Source organism: Myotis lucifugus, unplaced genomic scaffold (genome assembly GCF_000147115.1).
Source record: "Myotis lucifugus unplaced genomic scaffold, Myoluc2.0 scaffold_23, whole genome shotgun sequence".
In the NCBI taxonomy this organism is placed as follows: Eukaryota; Metazoa; Chordata; class Mammalia; order Chiroptera; family Vespertilionidae; genus Myotis; species Myotis lucifugus.
In genome coordinates, this window is record NW_005871071.1 from 2,948,251 (window position 1) to 2,970,318 (window position 22,068).

The following is a 22,068-nucleotide window of genomic DNA, read 5'->3' on the forward strand; positions in this document are numbered from 1 at the left end:
GTGAAGATCAATCAGATATGAAAATGCTACCACTTTGTAAGAGTGACTCATGCATGCGAAGTATTATTGGCCTGCTAGCATTTACATAAAACATACATATTTGAAGTGTGATGACTCAATGTAATATATACTTTTTTGACTGGGAAGTTTGGAGAAAAGTCAAAGGTGATCTTTATTTGATATTTCTGGTAGAGCTGTTTGGCTTTTTTTTTTTGGATTGAAGGAAACCTGGCTCCTCTCCTGATTGTGACTTTGCATTCTGCTGCCTTAAAGGTCCTGAAACTGAAGTGTGCTTTTATGGTTGTGCTTTTAATTTGGGGTTTGATTTGTTTTAATCGCACATCTAAAGTATAAGGAAGATAAGTCTAACTTAACAGAAGAAAGTAGATGTTGTTTTTAATATTTTAAAATAGCACTTTAAGTTGAACTGGTCCTCTGAGAGAGATAAATTGTATGTGTAAGCACTGGTCTTCCAGTGCAAGAAATAGTTTAGGCCCTAGCCGGTTTGGCCCAGTGGATAGAGGGTGGGCCCAGAGGACTAAAGGGTCCCAGGTCCCATTCTAGTCAAGGGCACATGTACCTTGGTTGCAGACTCTGGTGGAGGGCGCGTCTGGGAGGCAACCAGTTAACGTCTCTCTCTTACATCCATGTTTCTCCCTCTGTGTCTCTCCCCCTCCATTCCACTCTCGAAAACTCAATGGAAGAATATCTTTAGGTGAGGATTAAAAAATAAAATAAATAGTTTAGAACTTAGATGCCTCCTTCTGGGGAAGTCAGTTTTGCCTCTTAGAGCAAGATTCACATATTGTATAAAGCATAAGGTCTTTTAGAAACTTGTCAATAAATTCTGAGGACTTATGAGAATAAATATAAGTAAATAGAGTAAAAGCAAAAAAATAGGTTATTTATTATGGGTTGCTAAAACTGCTTATTTGATTAGTTAATAATGCAAATAACATCTTTACTAACATTTTTATCTAATGTTACTACTAGAAAGTAACAATGAATATATATTTAATTATTCTGTAATAAGGTGTACAAACTTTGAAAAAATTGAAACAATAAAAATTTATAAAATTCCTTTGTTTTCCATCTTTTCATCTTTTTTCTCAAATGAAAAAGCTGAAGACAATTGTAAAAAAAAAATTAGGACAGGTAATCCTTCTGTGAAAAGTATGTTTAAAATAAACAAAAATATAGCTTATGTGGCACTCTCCCTCTGGAGAGCAGGCCCGTGCCTCTCCCTTTCCCTTCTCCCTCCCCTTCCCTGCAAAAAAAAAAAAAAAGATGAAGTGATGAATATATATATTTTAACAAGTGGAAACATTACTTTTTAAGAAATTGAGAATAGAAGAAAACAAAGAGTCAGGACCCAAAAGTCTTACTTATCCCTACTAGGGAAAAAGGGCCCCCACCAGGGGCTCTGGTGTCCAAATAAGGGCAGTATGGACCTGACTGAGTTTATATATTTGTTGGCTCTTTCAGGTTTGTCCAAAATTAAGATATGACAATCCGGAAAGTAAGGATTTTTCTCAGAAAGAATACCTTGTGAAAGGAATATTTCCATACTAACAGGTATCTTAATTTTCCCATAGCCTTTTGGATTCGTATTGTTTATTCACTTCATTTCAAACTTTTTATCAAAGGTGTGGCTTCTTTTAGATTGAGGCAAAAGGGGATACTTTTATCTTCAAATATGGCAATAGTTGCTTTTGTTTCCCAATTTGAGGGATGTTGCATCATAGAAGGAAACTTGTGAAGAAATTGTATTTTGACTCACTTCTTGCAGAGTTTATTTGCTAGATCAAAAGGTTTATCTGTTGTATGTAACAGTATCCTGGGCATGAATAAAATGAAATTACTGCTCCTGTTTAAGATTTTTTTCCAGATGCCTATCTTTTGTGATAGATTTCAGTGTTTTAAATGGCATGCCACTCCATTAGAAGTAGGAGAGCAGTTAGGCATCAATCAGGCTGGCAGGGGAGTGGTTAGGGGATGATCAGGCTGGCAGGCAGAAGTGGTTAGGGGCAATCAGGCAGGCATGCAGGCATGCAGTTAGGAGCTAACAGTCCCGGATTGTGAGAGGGATGTCTGACTGTTGTTGTAGGCCCAATCCTACAGGCCTAAACCAGCAGTCGGACATCCCTCAAGGGTCCCAGATTGGAGAGGGTGCAGGCTGGGCTGAAGGACACCCCCCACTCCATGCACGAATTTTGTGCACCGGGCCTCTAGTGTCTTAATATGATTCTCTTGAAGAAACTGATCACCTGGAAGATGATTGGATTTGTATCATTCACTGTACCTAAAATTGGGTTTGTCTTTTCATTTTTAAAAATGTTTATAAAAAAATATATTTTTAAAAAATGTTTATTTTTGCCCTGACAGTGTAGTTCAGTTGGTTATGGCATCATCCCCATATGCCAAGGGGGTTCGATTCCCCTGTCAGGGCACATGAAAGACTCAACCAATGAATGCATAAATAAGTGGAACAACAAAGCGATATTTCTCTCTCTAAAAAAATCAATAAATAGCCCTAGCTGGTTTGGCTCAGTGGATAGAGTGTCAGCCCTTGAACTGAAGGATCTTGGGTTTGATTGTGGTCAAGGGCACGTACTGACCAGGCAGAAAAGACATTTAAAGTTTTTCATTAGTTGGGATATTGAATCTTCTTCCTTTTCTCAAATGAAGTCCAGTTTAGAGTAGACATTTTCATATCCTTTTGGGGAGATAAAAGTTTCAGAACCTTTGAAAACCATTATAGAAATAGGTTCTTGAAAGCTATCTAGGCTGACTCTCATCTTTGATCACATTTATAGTGCACAGCACTTTTGGGACCTTTGCTGTCAGCCCATTGGTTGTCTTTTGTCGGAATTATAGACCTATGGGAGAATAATGCCCCTATTATTCCTCATCATGTCTAATTCTAGAAGATAGAGTGGTGGAAACCCTACCTTTTCCATAGTAAAATGTAGCTACCCAGGAATGATGAAGGGCACCATCATGTCAGGTAACATTCACTTAGGTTATACTTTATAGGTAGAATTAATATTGTTGCTGTATTGTTAGTTTTGACAACTACCACCTAAATTGTTTTAAAATTACATCTTTGGCCCATCACTGTCTCCTAAATTCAGCCTACTTGTTGTTTCCACTTGGATGTGATAATAGCTGTCTCAGATTTAACATGGCCCAAACTGATTTACCAATTTTCCTTTTATAACTTACTGCTTTTGAAGTCTTCCTGTCTCAATTCTTGTATTTGTTTAGGCCAAGAGTCGTTCCTCTTACCCATTTTTAAGTACATCAGGAAGCACTGTTGACTCTATAGCTTTCAAAATATATGTATAATATGTCCACTGTCTTCACTGCTGCCACCCTGTTCCAAACTACCATCATCTCATCTAAATTATTGTAGTAGTTTTGCAAATGTCTTCATGCCTCTGTCTTTGCCCTTCCATAGTATTGTCTCAGAAGGCAGCCAGAGTGAGCTTTCTATTCCTTTCCTCAAAATCTTCTGTGACTTTTTGTTTCAGTAAAAAGCTAAGGTCTTGGGATCTGTAATTATTATTTGTAAAGCCCTTAAATGCAGAAGGGGTTATGTATTTACTTATGGTCAAAATAATGGGAGAGGAACCTCAGAATTCCTCCAGAATTTTGAGTTCCTTGAGGAACAATTTAGGTCACATCACTCAAGAAATCTGTTTACCTTTATTGAGTGCCTAATATGTGTCAAGCACTGTGCTGTTTGGGGAATATATAATAGGCAGGTAAATAAGCAATTACAGCCCAACATTCTATTTTTAGTAGATTAGGGAAACTGCTGGAGTCTTTGGGACTGAAATCAGGGGATGGTTCACAAAGAAGTGATGTATTAGCTGAGATAGGAAGCAATAGGCACAGTATTTGGGTTGAGATAAGGGGTAGGGAGTATGCAAAATCTCCAGAGTTAACTGAAAGCCAAATATTTTAGGGGAGTTGAAAAGTCTGAGGGGGAAAAGGGATTTGCTGGAGAGAAGACAAGATGCTAGAGATAAAAACTAAAAGATACTCCAAGCCTTTGGGCATTATCTTGAAAACTGTACTTGAAAGCTTAACTTTAAAATATCTTAAGTATCTATACTAATAAAAGGGTAATATGCTAATTAGACCAAAAGTCTTCCCGACATCCTTCCTGACAAAGTCAGGCCCAGGCGAAGCCACCCGTGGTCCTGGGGGAAGCCAGCCCAGGTCTCAGGTGCCTGTAGCCAGCCAGAGGGAGGAAGCCTGGGTCCCGGGTGCAGGGGCCAGGGCAGAGGCGGTTAGGGGCGATTTGGCTGGCCGGGGAGCAGTTAGGGGCAATCAGGCAGGCAGGGGAGCAGTTAGGGGCGATCAGGCTGGCAGGGGAGCAGTTAGGGGCGATCAGGCAGGCAGGCAAGCAGTTAGGAGCCAGCAGTCCCAGATTGTGAAAGGGATCCCCTGCAGGATCGGGCCTAAACCATCAGTCAGACATCCCCTGAGGGATCCCGGATTGGAGAGGGTGCAGGCCAGGCTGAGGGAACTGCCCACCCCCCCATGCATGAATTTCATGCACCAGGCCTCTAGTATATATATAAAAGCCAAGCAACCAGAACACCAGAACGACTGGTTGCTATCGGGGGGCGGCCCCACCCCCAGCCAGCCCTGCCCTGATTGGCCCCCATGGGGGGGCCAGCTGGACCCCACCTGTGCACGAATTCGTGCACTGGGCCTCTAGTGTGTATATATATATTTGTATTGCTTTTAGAGAGGAAGTGAAAGAGAGAGGGGGGAGATAGAAACATCAATATTGAGGGAAAATAATTGATTGGCTGCCTCCTGCATGCCCCACACTGGGGATCGAACTCACAATCCAGGCATGTGCCCTGACTGGGAATCGAACAGTGATCTCCTGGTTCATAAGTTGACCCTCAACCACAGCCTTGCTGGCTGGGCAAAAGCTTAACATTTTTTAAAAATATATTTTTATTGATTTCAGAGAGGAAGGGAGAGGGAGAGAGAGATAGAAACAATGATGAGAGAGAATCATTGATCAGCTGCCTCCTGCATGCCCCCCTCTGGGGTTTGAGCCCGCAACCCAGGCATGTGCCCTTGACCAGAATCGAACCCAGGACCTTTCAGTCCACAGGCCGACGCTCTATCCACTGAGCCAAACCAGCTTGGCTAAAAGCTTAACATTTTTAAGGAATGATGTGAGATTATCATTTTAGGAAGATCACTTACAATGGCAGTTTGCAGAGTCAGTGCCTCTAGGGTGGGGCTCAGAAAGTTTTGCTTTAATTGCAGCACATCCAACTTTTTGAGAGCAGCTGAATTAAAATGGTTCTATAGTATGACAGAATTTTGTTTTTCCAAACTGTTACTTTGGTGTTATGGCCTGTAAGAATCTTTTCCTTTTTTTTTCCTCTTTTAATATATTTTTTTATTGATTTTTTACAGAGAGGAAGGGAGAGAGATAGTTAGGAAACATCGATGAGAGAGAAACATCGATCAGCTGCCTCCTGCACATCTCCTACTAGGGATGTGCCCGCAACCCAGGTACATGCCCTTGACCGGAATCGAACCTGGGACCCTTCAGTTCACAGGCCGATGCTCTATCCACTGAGCCAAACCGGTTTCGGCAAGAATCTTTTTCTTATTTGGGCTAGATGTCAATCTTGTCCTTCCTCCAAGACTTTAAACAAAGAATCAAATTGGGGCTTGATTAAATTGGGCTCTTTGATTTGAGAAATTCAAGTATGATAAAGCTGTCCCAATTTAGCTATTTGTATTTAACTTTCTTTTGAAATGTTGTTTTTGTTTATTTCATCTGAGCTATTATTTTGTTACAAAGCAAAAGCTAGGAACCACCTGTTTAAAAGAACTGTTTAAATGGAAATTACTTAGAGAAGGGCATGGGATATACCCATATTAAATATTTCTGATTGGGCCTGGCAACTCAGAAGTTTTGGAACGTTATTAAGAAAATAAAGCATCTAAGTCTTAGGGGTGAGTTATGGAGGGACAGTGAGAATATAGGCTACTAGAAGAGGTTAGAAGATGGGGTATGCAAAGGGAAGGAGAGAAGCTTTCATATGGTGAAGAGTGCTCTAGGCATCAGCCACTTTTATTTATGTCAAAGTCATATCTACTTTTTGTTCCATAGAGAAAGGTTTTTCCAGTTACCCACTCACTTTACCAGAAACCTGCACTTGCTATTGTTGGCTATTTAATTCTCTTTAAAAAAAAAATCTTTCCCATCTTCTCAAATTTCTCCTAACTCTTCCCTTTCTCTTTTAACCCCTCCTTTGTCAATACTGGTTAAATTTACATGCTCACTTTTATCATGGAATATTGCACTGATGCCTTGCATCCCATAGGTCTAGGTGCCCTTTAGTTGCTTCCCCATCCTAATATGTGCCTTTTAAAAGATTCATATCTGTTCTTATAATACTCCATTCATACTCGAATAATTGACTTTCTTAAAACTTTTATATTCTTTAACTTTCTCTGCCTTTACTTTTTTTTTAAGCCCAATGAGGGCTGAGACTTATAGTAGTCTGTCTTGTTCTCTTATTTCCAGAGCCAAGAACAGAGCCTTGTATACACTTGGTGCTCAATAACTAAAGGGCTGTAAGACTTCAGGAATTTTAACAGGCTGATGCTTTTTAAAAATCCGTTATAGATATATAATTTATACTTTATATATTACATATAATTTTACATAATTATAATATTGTATTCTTTCCTCACTGATACAACACAGTCAAAAATCCCATGATAAATGAATTTCTTTAGGTTTCCCTGGTCTTTTCAGCCAGTGTTGTTGTTTTTTGTTTTAATCATTTGTTCTATTTCTTCTTAAGAAGGTAGAAAAAGCAATGATATGACTCATGTTGGTTTGTTTCTTTCAAGTGTTTCATATTAGTCTCATGGCTGTGTATGGTTTGTTTGTTAGAATAAGCATAGTTTAGGCAGGATCTGTAACAGTTCCCTGGAACTATTGTGGAGGAGCTTATGTAATAAATACATAATTGTGAACTTGTTAAAAAGATAAATTATTTACTTACTTGTCCAACATGACTCCTTTCAGCCTACCTGGTAAGTAAATATTTAGCCAGTCATTGATTTGCAACCAGTGTACAGTTTAATGCTCCTATAGAAATGAAATACACAGCCCTAGCTGGATAGCTCAGTTAGCTAGAATGTTGTCCCGCCTATAAGCCAAGATTGCAGGTTTAATCCATTGTCAGGGCACATACAAGAATCAATCAATGAATGCATACATAAGTGGAACAACAAATCAATGTCTGTCTCTTTCTTCCTCTTTCCCTCTTTCCTTCCCTCTCTCTCTCCTTCCTTCCCTCCCTCCCTCTCTCCTCTCACCTCTCTAAAATCAAATATTTTAAAAAGAAATCAAATACACCATTAAAAATAATGTTAAAGTTACTAAGAGGTAATATTTTCAACTGATGATCCTCATCTATATATATAAAAAAGGCTAATATGTAAGTGTCCAACTGTCCAACCAGTTGCTATGACGTGCACTGATGTGGCTCACTGGAAGATGCTGTGCAGGTGCAGGGCGGGCTCCTCGCAGGAGCCTGGCAACCTGAGCATGGTGGGTTCCCCAGCGTGTGAGCCCTGGCGTCCCAGGGGAAGGTAGCAGGGGGAGTGAGAGTGAGCTCAGCGGACACCCTGCATTCTCACTTCACCTTCGTCCCTGTCACCCCCAGGTAGCCAGCTAGAGGTGGCAGCCTCCCTGCCTGGGTGCCACAGGAGGTTGGTTGCCGCCACCCACCCCCAGTTCCCCATCCCAGCCTTGGGGCCTGGCCCTGATTGGGCGATCAGGGCCTGCCAGCAACGCGGCTGGTTGCCGTCTGCAGGACGATCAGTCGGGGCTGCCCCCCCCCCAGCCCCCCACCGCTGTGGCCTGCTTACCTGCTCCACCATCCCGCTGCAGTCTTGCTCTCTCGCCAGGACCCATTGGAGCCAGCAGCGCCTCCACTGCTGCCCACTGCCAGCGCTGTGTCACCTACGCCCACCATGTTCCGCGCCACCCCTGGTGATCAGTGCACATCATAGCGAGCATTCGAACTCCCTGTCGAACTCCTGGTCGAACAGTTTGCATATTAGACTTTTATTATCTTACCTAATAATAGACAAACATGTAAATTGACCGTACCTTCACTATGCTAACCAGCCAATCAGGAGAGTATGCAAATTAACCTAACAAAGATGACGGTTAATTTGCATATGTAGGCTCCAAGCGGTGGAGTGAAGCTGGGCAGCCCCGGGGCTGGAGCAGTGAAGCCAGACGGCCCCGGGGCCAGTTCTGGCCGGAGCCCTGCCAGAGCGAAGCCCTGGGTCCCGGGTGCCAGAGGCAAACCGGTGCCAGCAGCCAAGGGAAGGGAAGGCCTGTTGCACGAATCTCTTCATGCAACAGGCCTCTAGTATAGGATATAAAGCTCTCACTAGTGCCAATCGCATGCGTGTGTTTCAATCTGTCATTGTTGATCGTGAATTTGGTAGACACTGTAGTATAGAGAAAGGGTGAATAGCGATATTAAAACATTTCTTCTATTTAATTTCCTTTCAGTGTGCATGAATTCATGCACTGGGCACGAGTCATAAAATAATACTTAAAAACTTTTGATAGTGAGATTTTAAAATTATTTTATTTTAAAATATTTTTTTAATCCCCCCTCCCTTTGGCAACCATCAACTTGTTCTCTATGTGTCTTCTGTTTTGTTTAGTCATTTGTTTTATTTTTTTGGATTCCACATATAAGTGAAATACAGTATTTGTCTTTCTCTGTCTGGCTTATTTCACTTAGCATAATACCCTCTAAGCCCATCCATGTTCATCCATGTCAGAAATGGCATGATTTCATTCCTTTTTTGGCCAGATAATATTCTGTTTATATATGTTCCACATTGTCTTGATCCAGTTGTCTATGGATGGATACTTAAGGTTGCTTCCAAGTCTTTGCTATTGTATAAGGGTTCATATGTCTTTTCAAATTAGTGTTTTTGTTTTCTTAGGGTAAATATCTGGAAGTGGTATTGCTGGTTCTTAAGGCAGCTCTATTTTTAATTTTTTTGAGGAACTTCCATATTTTCCATAGTGATCAGTGCACGTCATAGCGAGCATTCAAACTCCCTGTTGAACTTCTGGTCGAACAATTTGCATATTAGACTTTTATTATCTTACCTAATAATAGACAAAATAGTGGCTGTACATATTTACAGTCCCACCTATAGCATAGGAATGTTCCCTTTTTTCTACATCCTGGGCAGCACATGTTATTTGTTGATTTTTTGATGATAGACATTCTGACAGTTGTGAGGTGCTGCCTTTGCTTTTGTTCTGTAATGCTTTTCCGTTCTCTTAAGAAATTCTTCCAGTGTTATATTTTCTTTATAAGTGAGGAACCAGAATTTATTTTTGTGTGATTTATCTCAACAGTAATTTCAGTTTAAAAACCTCCCTAGCATGTCTGAAAAATAATGTAACTCATTTATAAAACCTTCTTTGACCTTTCTTCTTTACTCATGCAAAATTAATTGCCCAGTTTTTGTATAGTCCCATATGTCAGCCCATAATTTTCAAGTGTTGTTAAATAAATCAAACACCAGTAGTAACATATCAAAAAGTTTTTTAAAAACTCATATAAACTAGTTCAATGAGAAAATGGGATTTATATAGTCAATTTAATAAGGAATGCTAAACCCAGCTTGTGTGGCTCAGTTAGTTGAGCGTCATCCCCTATACAGTGGGGCCTTGACTTACGAGTTTAATTCGTTCCGTGATGGAGCTCGTAACTCAAATTACTCGTATGTCAAATCAACAGTGAACGAGTGAGACACGTGATGCTGGGCTGATGTTGTGGCGTTCACTGTGACGTTCACTGTGCCAACTAGCGGTGGGGTATCTGAAGCTGGCTCGTAACCTGAATTTTAGCTCGCAACTCAAAGCAAAATATCGGCCGAGAGACGGCTCATATCTCGAAAAACTCGCTAGTCGGGACACTTGCAGGAGGTCACTCACTGGTTTGATTCCAGGTCAGGACACCCAGGTTGTAGCTCAGTCCCCAGTAGGGGCGTGCAGGAGGCAGCCAATTGATGTTTCTCTCTCACAAATGTTTCTCTTTCTCTTTCCCTTTTCCTTCCTCTCTCTGAAGTCAATAAAAATGTATTTTTCTAAAGGAATGCTGAAATAGAATTGCTAAAATATGAAATTGGTTTATCCTATAGGGTCTCAGACTGTAGTCTTTGGAGTAATCATCTCTACTGGGCAGAAAAAAATTCGCTGTAATATTTTTTTATAAGTTTACCATTAAATTTGTAAACTGTCCAGCTCCTAATCAGTTGTAAATAGGAAATCAAACAATCAGATGACCTCAAATGAACTTATTAGAAAATGCTCTAGCATGACCTTAAAAGCAACATAATTTTATTTTAGATTGAGAACTTTATCTAAAACATGCTAATATTTATACTGTAGTAACCAACCACCCCTTTGCATCTTCTCTTTTAAAATATTAATTTATAAAATACTAGAATCATTAATGGAAGTTTCAGATATATTTTTTGCTCTGTTCTTATTTGACTATCAGTTCCATATTAAATTTTCTGCAGTAGAGTTCTATTAGAATACTAACCATCAGCTTCGATCTAATGTGTTCTCAGTATCTATCCTATCTAATAATAGACAAACATGGTAATTAACCGTACCTCCGACACGCTTCCCATTGGCTAATCAGGGCGATATGCAAATTAACTGCCAACCAAGATGGCGGCCGGCAGACAGGCAGCTGAAGCGAACAGGAGGCTTGCTTGCTCCAGTGATGGAGGAAGCCAAGGTTCCCCGCCTGCCGCTGCCGGCCTCTGAGCTGCACTCTCAGAAACAGTGTTGCAATTATAGAAGCTAAACAAACCCCAGAAACCTGCTTTCAGCCAGCCGGGCCTCAGAGCTGGAGCTGCAACAGTGTTTCAGTTATAGAAGCCAAACAAACCCAGATACCTGCTTTCAGCAGCCGAGGTCTCAGAGCTGGAGCCAAGCCTCAGAGCTAAAGCTGGCTCTCAGTTCCAGTGACAGCCATAGAAGGTAAATAAATCCCAGAATTAAAAAAAAAGAAAGAAAAAAAGGAGAGATTGGGAGCTTCAGTCACCTGCCAGTCTGAAAACGGCCCTCAGCCCCTCACCCAGACTGGCCAGGCACCCCAGTGGGGACCCCCACCCTGAAGGGGGTGTGACCGGCTGCAAACAGCCATCATCCCCTCATCTAGGCTGGCCAGGCACCCAAGCGGGACCCCCACCCTGATCCGGGACACCCTTCAGGGCAAACCAGCTGGCTCCCACCCGTGCACCAGGCCTCTATCCTATATAGTAATAGGGTAATATGCAAACTGACCCTAACAGCAGAATGACTGGGAATGACTGGCCACTACGACACACACTGACCACCAGGGGGCAGACGCTCAATGCAGGAGCTGCCCTCTGGTGGTCAGGGCGCTCTCACATGGGAGGAGCTCTGCTCAGCTACAAGCCAGGCTGATGGCTGCCAGTACAGCGGTGGTGGTGGGAGCCTCTCCTGCCTCCTCAGCAGTGCTAAGGATGTCGGACTGCAGGTTAGGCCTGCTCCCCACTGGCAAGTGGACATCCCCCGAGGGCCTCCGGGCTGCCAGAGGGATGTCTGATTGCCATCTTAGGCCCAATTCCCCGGGGAGCGGGCCTAAGCCAGCAGGTGGTCATCCCTGAGGGGTCCCAGACTGCGAGAGGGCACAGGCCGGGTTGAGGGACCCCCTCCCTCCCTCCCAAGTGCACAAATTTTTGTGCACGGGGCCTTTAGTATATATATATAAAGACCCAGGGCCCATTGCACCCAAAAGGATGAATGAACGGACACCCGAACAGGCTGAGTTGGGCTACAAGGCTGCCAGGGGGGGTTAGTGAAGGCCGCCCAAATGCCTGACCAGCAGGCTATGTGGGGTGCCCAGCCCAGCGGGGGGGGGGGGCAGTGAAGGGTGACCAGGCTGGCAGGGTGCAGTTGGGAGCAACCAGGTTGGCAGGGGGCCAGTTGGGGGCGACCAGGCCTGTAGGGGGGGCAGTAAGGGGTGGTCAGGCTGGCAGGGGGGCCAGTAGGGGCGATTAGGCAGGCAGGCAGATGAGCAGTTAGGAGTCAGCGGTCCCGGATTGTGAGAGCATATCCGACTGCCGGCTCTAGGATCGGGCCTAAACCGGCAGTCAGACATCCCCCGAGGAGTCCCGGATTGGAGAGGGTGCAGGCTGGGCTGAGGGGACCCCCCCCCCCCCGTCTCACCCCCCCGGGCACGAATTTTTTGCACCGGGCCTCTAATATACAATAATTGTGTTCTCAGTATATGTGTAACAATAGAAGTACATACACTGTACAATAAGAGTTAAATGTATATAACAGAGTCAGTAAGGCAGAGTCAGTGAGTTTGGTTTTGAAGTTTATATATACACTAGAGGCCCGGTGCACAAAAATTTGTGCACTCGGGGGGGAAGGGGGGGGCCCTCAGCCCGGCCTGTGCCCTCTCGCAGTCTGGGACCCCTCGGGAGATAACGACCTGCTGGCTTAGGCCTGCTCCTGGGTGGCAGAGGGCAGGCCCAATCCCTAGGTGCAGCCCCTGGTCAGGCTCAGAGCAGGGCTGATTGGGGAGTTGGGGGCGCCGCCCCCTGTCATGCACAGAGCAGGGCGGATTGGGAGGTTGCGATGCCACCCTCAGTCACGCTCAGGGTAGGGCCGATTGGGGGGTTGGGGCACCACCCCCTATCACACTCAAGGCAGGGTCAATGGGGAGGTTGCGGTGCCACCCTCTGTGATGCACAGAGCAGGGCCAATCAGGGGGTTGGGGCGCTGCCCCCTGTCACTCACAGAGCAGGGCCAATCAGGGGGTTGGGGCACTGCCCCCCCCCCCGTCACGCACAGAGCAGGGCCCATCAGGGGGTTGGGGAGCTCCCCCCTGTCACGCACAGAGTAGGGCCGATAGGGGAGTTAGGGCACCGCCCCCTGTCACACACACAGCAGGGCGGATCAGGGGGTTGGGGCGCTGCCCCCTGTCATGCTGATCTGGTGCCAGGAGGCCTCGCGGCTCTGCTGATCCCAGTGCTGGGAGGCATATTACCCTTTTACTATATAGGATAGACTGGATGAGGAGATGATGGCTGTCCTGAAGGGTGTCCTGGATCAGGGTGGGGTTCCCCACTGGGGTGCCTGGCCAGTCTGGGTGAGGGGCTGAGGGCTGCTTTCAGGCTGGCGGTTTTGACTGAAGCTCCCAACCACTCCTTTTTTTCTTTTTTTTTTTTCTTCTGGGCCAGCTTTAGCTCTGGCTCTAGCTCTGAGGCTTCTGCTGCTGGTTTGTTTGCCGTTCTATAATCGAAACAATGTATAACTTCAGCTCTGAGATCCCAGCCGGCTATATTTGTTAGAATGTTTCAAACTGCCAGCTCAGAGGTTGGCAAGTCAGGCGGGGAACGTTGGAGTCTGCAGTCACTGGAGCAAGCAAGCCTCATGTTCGCTTCCAGCTGCCTGGCTGCCAGCCGCCATCTTGGCTGACAGTTAATTTGCATAAGGATACGCTGATTAGCCAATGGGAAGGGTAGCGGTTGTACGCCAATTACCATTTTTCTCTTTTAGTAGTGTAGATATACATATGTATATACTAGAGGCCTGGTGCATGAATTCATGCACAGGTGGGGTCCCTTGGGGTGGCCTGCAGGGATTGGCTAAAACCCGCAGTCCAACACTGCCTGCCACTCCTGCCTGCTGCTCCCGATCATCCCAGCCCTGGTGCGCTTGCCGTGGGATCGCACTCAGTCAGTCCCAATCGGGAGAGGCCTGTGCTGCTGTAGTGGTGCTCAGCAGCCATGAGCCCTCTGTCTGGCACCCATCCCAAGGGGGGTGGGGGGGGGCTGGGATGTGATTGGCCCTCCGGGAGGGCAGTAGGATACCCTTGCCATCCGGGGATCTGGATCCATCCTGCTGACGTTCATGCTGGTTGTTGGGAGCCACCTGGCGGCCACTTTTTATATTGTTTCTTCCTTGCTGAGCGTCTAGGGAGGGGAAGCAGCTGTGGTGCCTGAGACCGACTTCCATTAGACCCGCCAGTGCTGGTCTGTTGGTGCCTGGCCCATTCTCCAGAGATTGGACCTGTAGGACTACTGAGGAAGAGAGTGGTTGCTGCTGGGCTGGTGGGCTGCTGGGATGGGTCGGTCAGCTGAACTGTGCTCCTGCAGTGGGAGTGCACTGACCATCAAGGGGCAGCTCCTGCATTGAGCATCTGCCCCCTGGTGGTCAGTGCGCGTCATAGTGACCGGTCAACTGGTCGGTCCGTCGCTTAGGCTTTTATATATATAGACTAGTGGCCAGGTGCACGAAATTCATGCATGGGGGGGGCTCCCTTAGCCCAGTCCACACCCTCTCCAATTGGGGAGCCCTTGGGAGACATCCCTCTCACAATCTGGGACCGCTGGCTCCTAACTGCTCACCTGCCTGCCTGCCTGATCACCCCTTACTGCCTCTGCCTGCCTGCCTGATTGCCCCTAACCCCTCCGCCTGCCTGCCTGATCACCCCTAACTGCCCTCCCCTGCCAGCCTGGTCACTCCCCAGCTGCCCTCCCCTGCCAGCCTGATCTTGCCCCCAACAGCCCTACCCTGCCGGCCTGATCTCACCCCCAACTGTCCTCCCCTGCCGGCTTGATCACCCCTAAGTGCCTCTGCTCAGCCCTCACCACCATGGCTTTGTCCGGAAGGAAGTCAGATGTCCGGAAGATGGGCGGTTGACCCAATCTAATTAGCATATTACCCTTTTATTAGTATAGATAGATTATATAGGATAGGATTGCTTAAATGGGGGGGAAAGGCCTTTTTCAGCAGGAGGAGATGCTCTTGGCAGACAAAAATACATAATTCCTATATCTGGACTGATAGCCAGCCATATGCACTATGCTACCAAACCAGTCATTAAAAAATTGAACCACTTTCTTACACCTTACACCAAACAACTGTTGCTCTTAAAACTCCTCCTCAGCCCCCACCTTAGGTTCTGCCTTCGCAGTTCACCCAGATTTGGTTCTGATTGGTTGGTTTCTATGCTAGTCAGCATCAAAAGCTCTGCCTCCTAGGCAGCCATTGGCTCCTTGCAGTTCACCCAGATTTGGTTCTGATTGGTCAGTTTCTATGCCAATCAGTGTCTCCGGGCCTATCTGCGGCCTGATCAGAGAGGTGGGGTTGATCAGCAGCCCCCGTGGCTGCTGGCGAGGCCCAGAGAGAGAGAGGGGCAAGGGCTGATCAACAGCTGTCATGGAGGCTTCGGGTCACACCCTGCTTCTCTCTCCAGGCCTGATCTGCAGCCCCCTCAGCAGTCAGTGCTGGGTTGCCATGCCTGCAGCTGCTGACTTCCGGTGTTCGGTCGTACATTGGGTCGTTTTGGATGTTACGGACCCTGGCTCTTTATATATAGAGAGAGATATTTTATTTTTGAGATGGAGGGAGAGTGACAGAGAGAGATAGAAACATCAGTGATGCGAGAGACTCATCAATCAGCTGCCTCCTGGGGATGGAGCCCTCAAACTTGGGCATGTACCCTGACCGGGAATCGAACCATGATCTCCTGATTCATAGGTTGATGTTCAACCACTGAGCCACACCAGCTGGGCAGATTTGAAGTTTAAATAGGAGTGTCAGAAAGAAAGGGGAGAACAAACCAGGTACAGACAAATGTATGTTGGTGTAGGACTAGGTCTAGCTTATTGCCAATGACAACAGTTTCTAACCAACTTCTGCTCCCCAACCCCTCCTCCACCCCATTTTAATTTCAATTGAAGTATTTGCTGTCTAGACTATTTACAGTTTAGGAGGATCTCCTTGTTTTAAAAGTTTGGTTGTATTTGTTTATTTAGTTAAGCAATCATATCTTGTATGGTAAAATCATGAGTAGGTTGTCTCAGTTTCAAATGAAAGAGAGCAAGTCACTTTTCATACTTGGGTCACATATAGTTCTTCTAATAGGATTTTAAAAATACGCACGCCTTCCTGGTATGGCTCAGTGGTTGAGCTTCGAACTATGAACCAGGAGGTCATGGTTTGATTCCTGGTCAGGGCACATGCCTGGGTTGCGGGCTTGTTCCCCATCAGGGGGTGTGCGGGGGGCAGCTGATTGGTGATGCTCTCTCATCATTGATGTTTCTGTCTCTCCCTCACCCTTCCTCACTGAAATCGATAAAAAAAATTAAAAAATAAAATATGCCTAACATGTCAGTGTATTTTTGTGTTTGTAGACCTGAAAAATGGCTGAAAACTCCAGTGACAGTGATTCATCTTGTGGTTGGACTGTCATCAATCATGAGGTATGCTATTCAATACTTTTTATAAGGCAGTCCTATATATATAAAAGGCTAATATGCCAATTGACCAAACAATGGAACGACCGGTCGCTATGACACGCACTGACCACCATGGGGCAGATGCTCAACACAGGAGCTGCCCCCTAGTGGTCAGTGAGCTCCCACAGGGGGAGCGCTGCTTAGCCAGAAGCCGGGCTTAAGACTGGCAGGTGCAGCATCGGTGGCGGGAGCCTGTCACCTCCATGGTAGAACCATTGACCCCTTGGGGGCCTTCCGGCAGTTGGACATCCTCCAGGGGTCCTGTACTGCAAGAGGGTGCAGGCTGGGCTGAGGGACCTCCCCTCGCCCCCAGTGCACATTTGTAATATTACTATGTTAGCAGTGATGTAAAAATTGAGTTCTTTGAAAGTCATTATTTTTTCTACATTTAAGCATGCGGTTTCATTGTCTCTAGCTTGGACATTTTCCCAGCTGCATTAAACTTCATTACTGAAAGCTCTCTGAGCCAATATCGTCTACATTATTGCACATTACTTTTCTCAGCTTTGAGACAGTAGGAAAATATTTATTGAGGGTTTATTATTGGTCAGGTTCTGTGCCTTACCTATGTTCTCATATAATTTTAAATATCTGGTATAGATAGTTTTCATTCTCATTTCATAGTTGAGAAAAGTAAAGCTTAGAGAGGTTAAGTAATTTTGCCAAAAGTGTGCAACTGGGAAATATCAGAGCCTGCATTTAAAAACATCCAGAAAGGAGCATGGAGAATATGTGTTCCACTTGTGATATATAGTAGTAGAACTTGCTAGGAAAAGCACTATGACTAGAACTGTATCACAAAATGAATTTTATTATAGAAGTTTGATGTTTCATAATTAGTACATAATAAACATTTTCTCACACTGGTAATATATGTCCATTATAGAAAAATCATAAAATACTGAAGAATAGAAGCAATATCATAAAAATCATGTATACCTATTCAAAATTTAATGGATTTATCTATCTCTCTTTTTGTTTTCAGGATCTCTTAAGCCTCACTTGTTTTTCTTCATTAATAAGGGTTTTAATGGCTGATTTCAGTTGCTTAGAGCATCTTCCTGATATGCCAAAGTTGTGGGTTTGATCCCTGGTCAGGGTACATACAAGAAACAATCAATGAATACATAAATAAGTGGGACAAAAAAATTGATATAACTCTCTCTCCCTCTCTCAAATAAATAAAAAATTAAAATGAACAGTATGTCAAACTTCAAAAATATTTTAGATGGTATTTTTTATAATTACTTTGATAATGTGAGGTTTAGACAGTCATATCTTCTAGGAAACAACATTAACAAAAAATGATTGCTTTTCTGCAAGAAAGTTTCAAAATTTAATAGCAACTTTACCAATTGAGTTTGAGATGGTTTCTTTTCTTTCTTTCTTTCTTTCTTTTTTTTTATCCTCACCCGAGGATATTTTTCCATTGATTTTTGAGAGAGAATGGAAGAGAGAGGGAAAGACAGAGAGAAACACATCGATAGGTGCCTCCTGCACCGGCTCTGACTAGGGCCTGAGCCAGGGAGGAGCCTGCAACCGAGGTAAGTGCCCTTGAGCGGAATCAGAACTGGGACCCTTTAGCCCACAGGCCGACACTCTATCCCAGGGGTCCTCAAACTTTTTAAACAGGGGGCCAGTTCACTGTCCCTCAGACCGTTGGAGGGCTGGGCTATAGTTTAAAAAAAAACTATGAACAAATTCCTATGCACACTGCACATATCTTATTTTGAAGTAAAAAAACAAAACGGGAACAAATACAATATTTGTATTTGCATGTGGCCCGCAGGCCGTAGTTTGAGGACCCCTGCTCTATCCACTGTACCAAACCAGCTCGGGCAGTTTCTTTTCTTTATTTGGGAGAGGTAGTTTCTTTTTTTTTTGTAAATCAGTGACTTTTCTGATTTTAACCTGTTTTCTACCAAGCTTAGCTCAACTCCCTTAGCAACAACTTCTCCTTCAAAGATAATTAACTAGGCAGCTGTGGGAGTCTTACTTGGGAGTGTAGTGTGAAGCAAGACAGTAAGTAAACCTCTCTGGCATGAGGGTATTCTGTGTTAGGGATAGCTTGTCACAGAGTAGATCATATCTATACTTGTATCCCTCTTCCCATCATATCTAGTTATCAAGTCTTACATGTTTTTGTTTTTGTTTTCCTTTCCCTACTGTCCCCATTCTGATGTAGGCCACGACTGATCTCCCCTGAAAATACCAGTCCATCCCTAACCTTGCCTCTGTTTCTACTATTTCCTCCCACTTTAGGCAACCCCAAAAACTTACATTTAGGATTATTTAAAACCCAACCCTTTAATGAGTTCTTTTAATTTGTTGTTGTTGTTGTTGTATGTTTATCAGGAGAACTCAGACCTTTTGGTTTCATAGATTAGTAAACTATAGGAAAATTGAGGGCACGGGTAGAGGCAGAATCAACTAGTGGTTAACTTTATTTCACTAATTAAAACACAAGGAAGAAACCCTCAAAATCCACTAACTATTTATTAAGTAAAAGACAGTCTAATATCAAAGTAGGAAGGACAAGCTTGGAAGAATAAATAATACTCTAAAATTTTATAAGGAACCCTATTAATCTAAATGGGTTCATTGTATGCCTTGCCCTTAAACTTTTTCATTTATACATTGCTGTAATAAGTAGTTATTTGCATGTGGCTGTTTCTCTGAATAGGCTGTAAATTTAAAATTCTAATTTTTTATACCTATCTTACCTAACAAACTCCGTAATCTTGAGTAGAAGCAAATTAATAAAAATAGCTCACAAACATTTATTCGTTGGGATTCAAATTTATTGCTTGGGTTTGTGAAATAGAGTAGTTAGAGCATTCAACTTTTAGTCTGACTTCACTTTTAGAATCTAAACCTGTTCTCCATTTTGCTGTTTCCCTGCCATAGGCCTTTATGGAGTAAATTGAACAAAAGTAGTCAGATTAGATACTGCTCTCTTTGGAGTATAGCAACATTGGGACTTTAAATAATGGATGCATCTACTTGTATTCAAAACTTTGATGAGCTGATAGACAAATAACTGATTTTCACTTTTTCCTAGGGGTCTGATATAGAGATGGTGGCTTCTGAACATGGGACAGCCAGTGACAGCTGTGAGCTCCTCCCAGAGTATTCATCTTTAGAGCAAGAGGAGCTACAAGTATTGCAGTTAGAACAAGGAGGTAAGATGTTTAATAAGTTGGATATATTTATTTTTTAAAATTGGACGTGTTTGGGACATTACGAATCTAGATGGACAGCTAAGTGATTAGGCCATTGAAGGACTAATGTATTAGTATGGACTAGGTGGGCAACCCTGCAGAGTCTGGTGGTACCAGCCTTCCCAGGGCCTTGTTTATTCGCAGCTGTAGTATATGTTTGAGCCTCCAGATAACTCTTTGATATTGCACATGAGTCCTTCAGTGACTCAATATTATCAATCTTGATTAAGACTAGTGATGTACAAAATTATTAAATTTTGTACAAGAGATTTACCAAACTTTTCCAGTTATTGTCACACTTCAGAGTACTTTGGTTAGAAGTGGTAAATGGCATTTAACAACTGTGTTAACATCTACATTGGGTATAATCCCACTTCCTATGGAATTTGATGCCCAAATAATGAATGTATATTCTAATCTTCGTATTTAAATTACTTCTAAACTTCTTTAAAAAATTACTAAAAATTTAAACAGAACATTTTCCCCCTGGAGAATCAAGTGGAGGTGTCCAGGCTAGAAATACAATAGATTATACCTGTTAATCTTGTTTTTAGCCTACCTGTTGATTACTGATTTCCTTTGAACAGTGATTGTCAACTTTCATGGATCAGAGATCTCTTTGAGAAACTGAAAGCTAGGGACAGTCCCTCCCAAAAAATGCATATACTCATGTATCTAAAAAAATTTCCATACTTCCTTAGGAGTTCTTGGACCCAAGTCCACCTTTGTTGAGGAGTCTTACCTCCAAATTAATATTCTGTTAGGGACTATAACATACAAAAGCAGTGTATGTTTTTTTTCCTTCTTTTGTATGGATTAAATTATATGGGAAATACATGTTAGTGAAAAAATGATGAGCAAAAAAAAAAATTTAACTACCCATAATTTTTTTGGTCTGGAGATAATTGCTGTAAACATTTGGTATGTGGGAGGGCAGAAGTAGGTTTACAGTTATAAGTATGTGAAACACAGAGTTTATTCTTTCTTGTATTATCATTTATTATTGTACTAGAGGCTCAATGCAGCCCCTCACAGCCTCGGCCAGCCCTCGCAGCCCCGACTTCTTCCAGAAGGTCATCTGGATGGTTGTTCCGCTGTTTGGTCTAATTAGCATATTAGCTCTTTATTATATAGGATTATTTCCCATATGAACAACTATAAACCTACTTTTGCCCCACCATGTATGTTCTTTGCTATGCATAAATTTACACTTATTATATTATTTTAATATTGCAAATTTTGTTAATATTGTATAGCCTTTCTAATATGAACTCTTGTACATTTTTCCAAGTCCTTTTTAAAATATGTTTTTATTGATTTTTCAGAGAGAGAGAGAAAGGGGGAGAAAGAGAGAAACATCAACGTGAGAGAGAAACAATCAATTGGTTGCCTCTAGAACAGCACCCTGATCGTGGACTTCAACCAGCAACTTGGGCATGTGCCCTGACTGGGAATCAAACAGACGACTTTTTTGGTGCAGGGATGATGCTCAACTAACTGAGCCACCCTGGCCAGGGCTCAAGTTCGTGTTTTTTTTTTTACAGTCTATTTTTTATTATAAACTAGAGACCTGTTGCACGAAATTCGTGTGTGTGTGTGTGTGTGTGTGTGTGTGTGTGTGTGTCCCCTTCAGCCCAGCCTGCACCTTCTCCAATCTGGGACTCCTCGAGGGATGTCTGGTGGGCCCTTGCAGCCCCGGCTTCGTCCGGAAGGTCGTCTGGATGGTCGTTCCGCTGTTTGTTCTAATTAGCATATTAGCTCTTTATTATATAGGATTATTTTCCATATGAACTAGTTCATATGGAAAACGGGCAGTCGGACATCCCTCTCACAATCCAGGACTGCTGGCTCCCAACTGCTCACCTGCCTGCCTGCCTGATTGCCCCTAACCTCTTCTGCCTGCCAGGCTGATCACCCCCTAACCTGCCATCCTGATTGACACCTAACTGCTCCCCTGCCGGCCCGATTGCCCCCAACTGCCCTCCCCTGCAGGCCTGATTGCCCACAACTGCCCTCCTCTACCGACCTGGTCACCCCCAAATGTCCTCCCCTGCAGGCCTGGTCGCCCCCCAACTGCCCTCCCTTGCAGGCCTGGATTCCCCGCCCAACTGCCCTCCCCTGCTGGCCTGATCGCCCACAACTGCCCTCTCCTGGAGGCCATCTTGTGTGTTGGAATGATGGTCAATTTGCATATTACCTCTTTATTACATAGGATAGTTCGTAATTCGGAGCCATAGTTTTGATTCTTGTGTTGCCAGACATTGATAGTCATTAGAGTAGTGGTACCTTTAGCTTGAATAAACTTTAACAATGCAGGATATGTTCCATCAGATATCTGAGAATTGGTTTTCCATGTTAACAGATTTTTATAAACACCTTGCTTTAAAGTAAGTACTTTGGTATTATAAGGTAGAGACTGTTTACTTAGAGATTATATTGC

At 43.8% G+C, this 22,068-nt stretch overlaps 1 protein-coding gene across 6 annotated transcripts in view; it reads left to right on the forward strand.

Moving 5' to 3' along the window:
- Positions 1–22,068, forward strand: part of CCPG1 (cell cycle progression 1) — a 45,229-nt gene that overhangs the window by 4,002 nt on the left and 19,159 nt on the right. For 5 of the 6 annotated variants that reach the window (XM_014453419.2, XM_023751621.1, XM_023751624.1 and 2 more), the window contains exons 2-3: positions 16,303–16,371; positions 19,469–19,589. In XM_014453419.2, the coding sequence (XP_014308905.1) occupies positions 16,312–16,371; positions 19,469–19,589 (181 nt within the window). In that variant the 5' untranslated portion in view covers positions 16,303–16,311. Of the gene's footprint in view, positions 1–16,302; positions 16,372–19,468; positions 19,590–22,068 lie in introns of those variants that run through there. The other variant, XM_023751625.1, reaches the window with a different exon arrangement.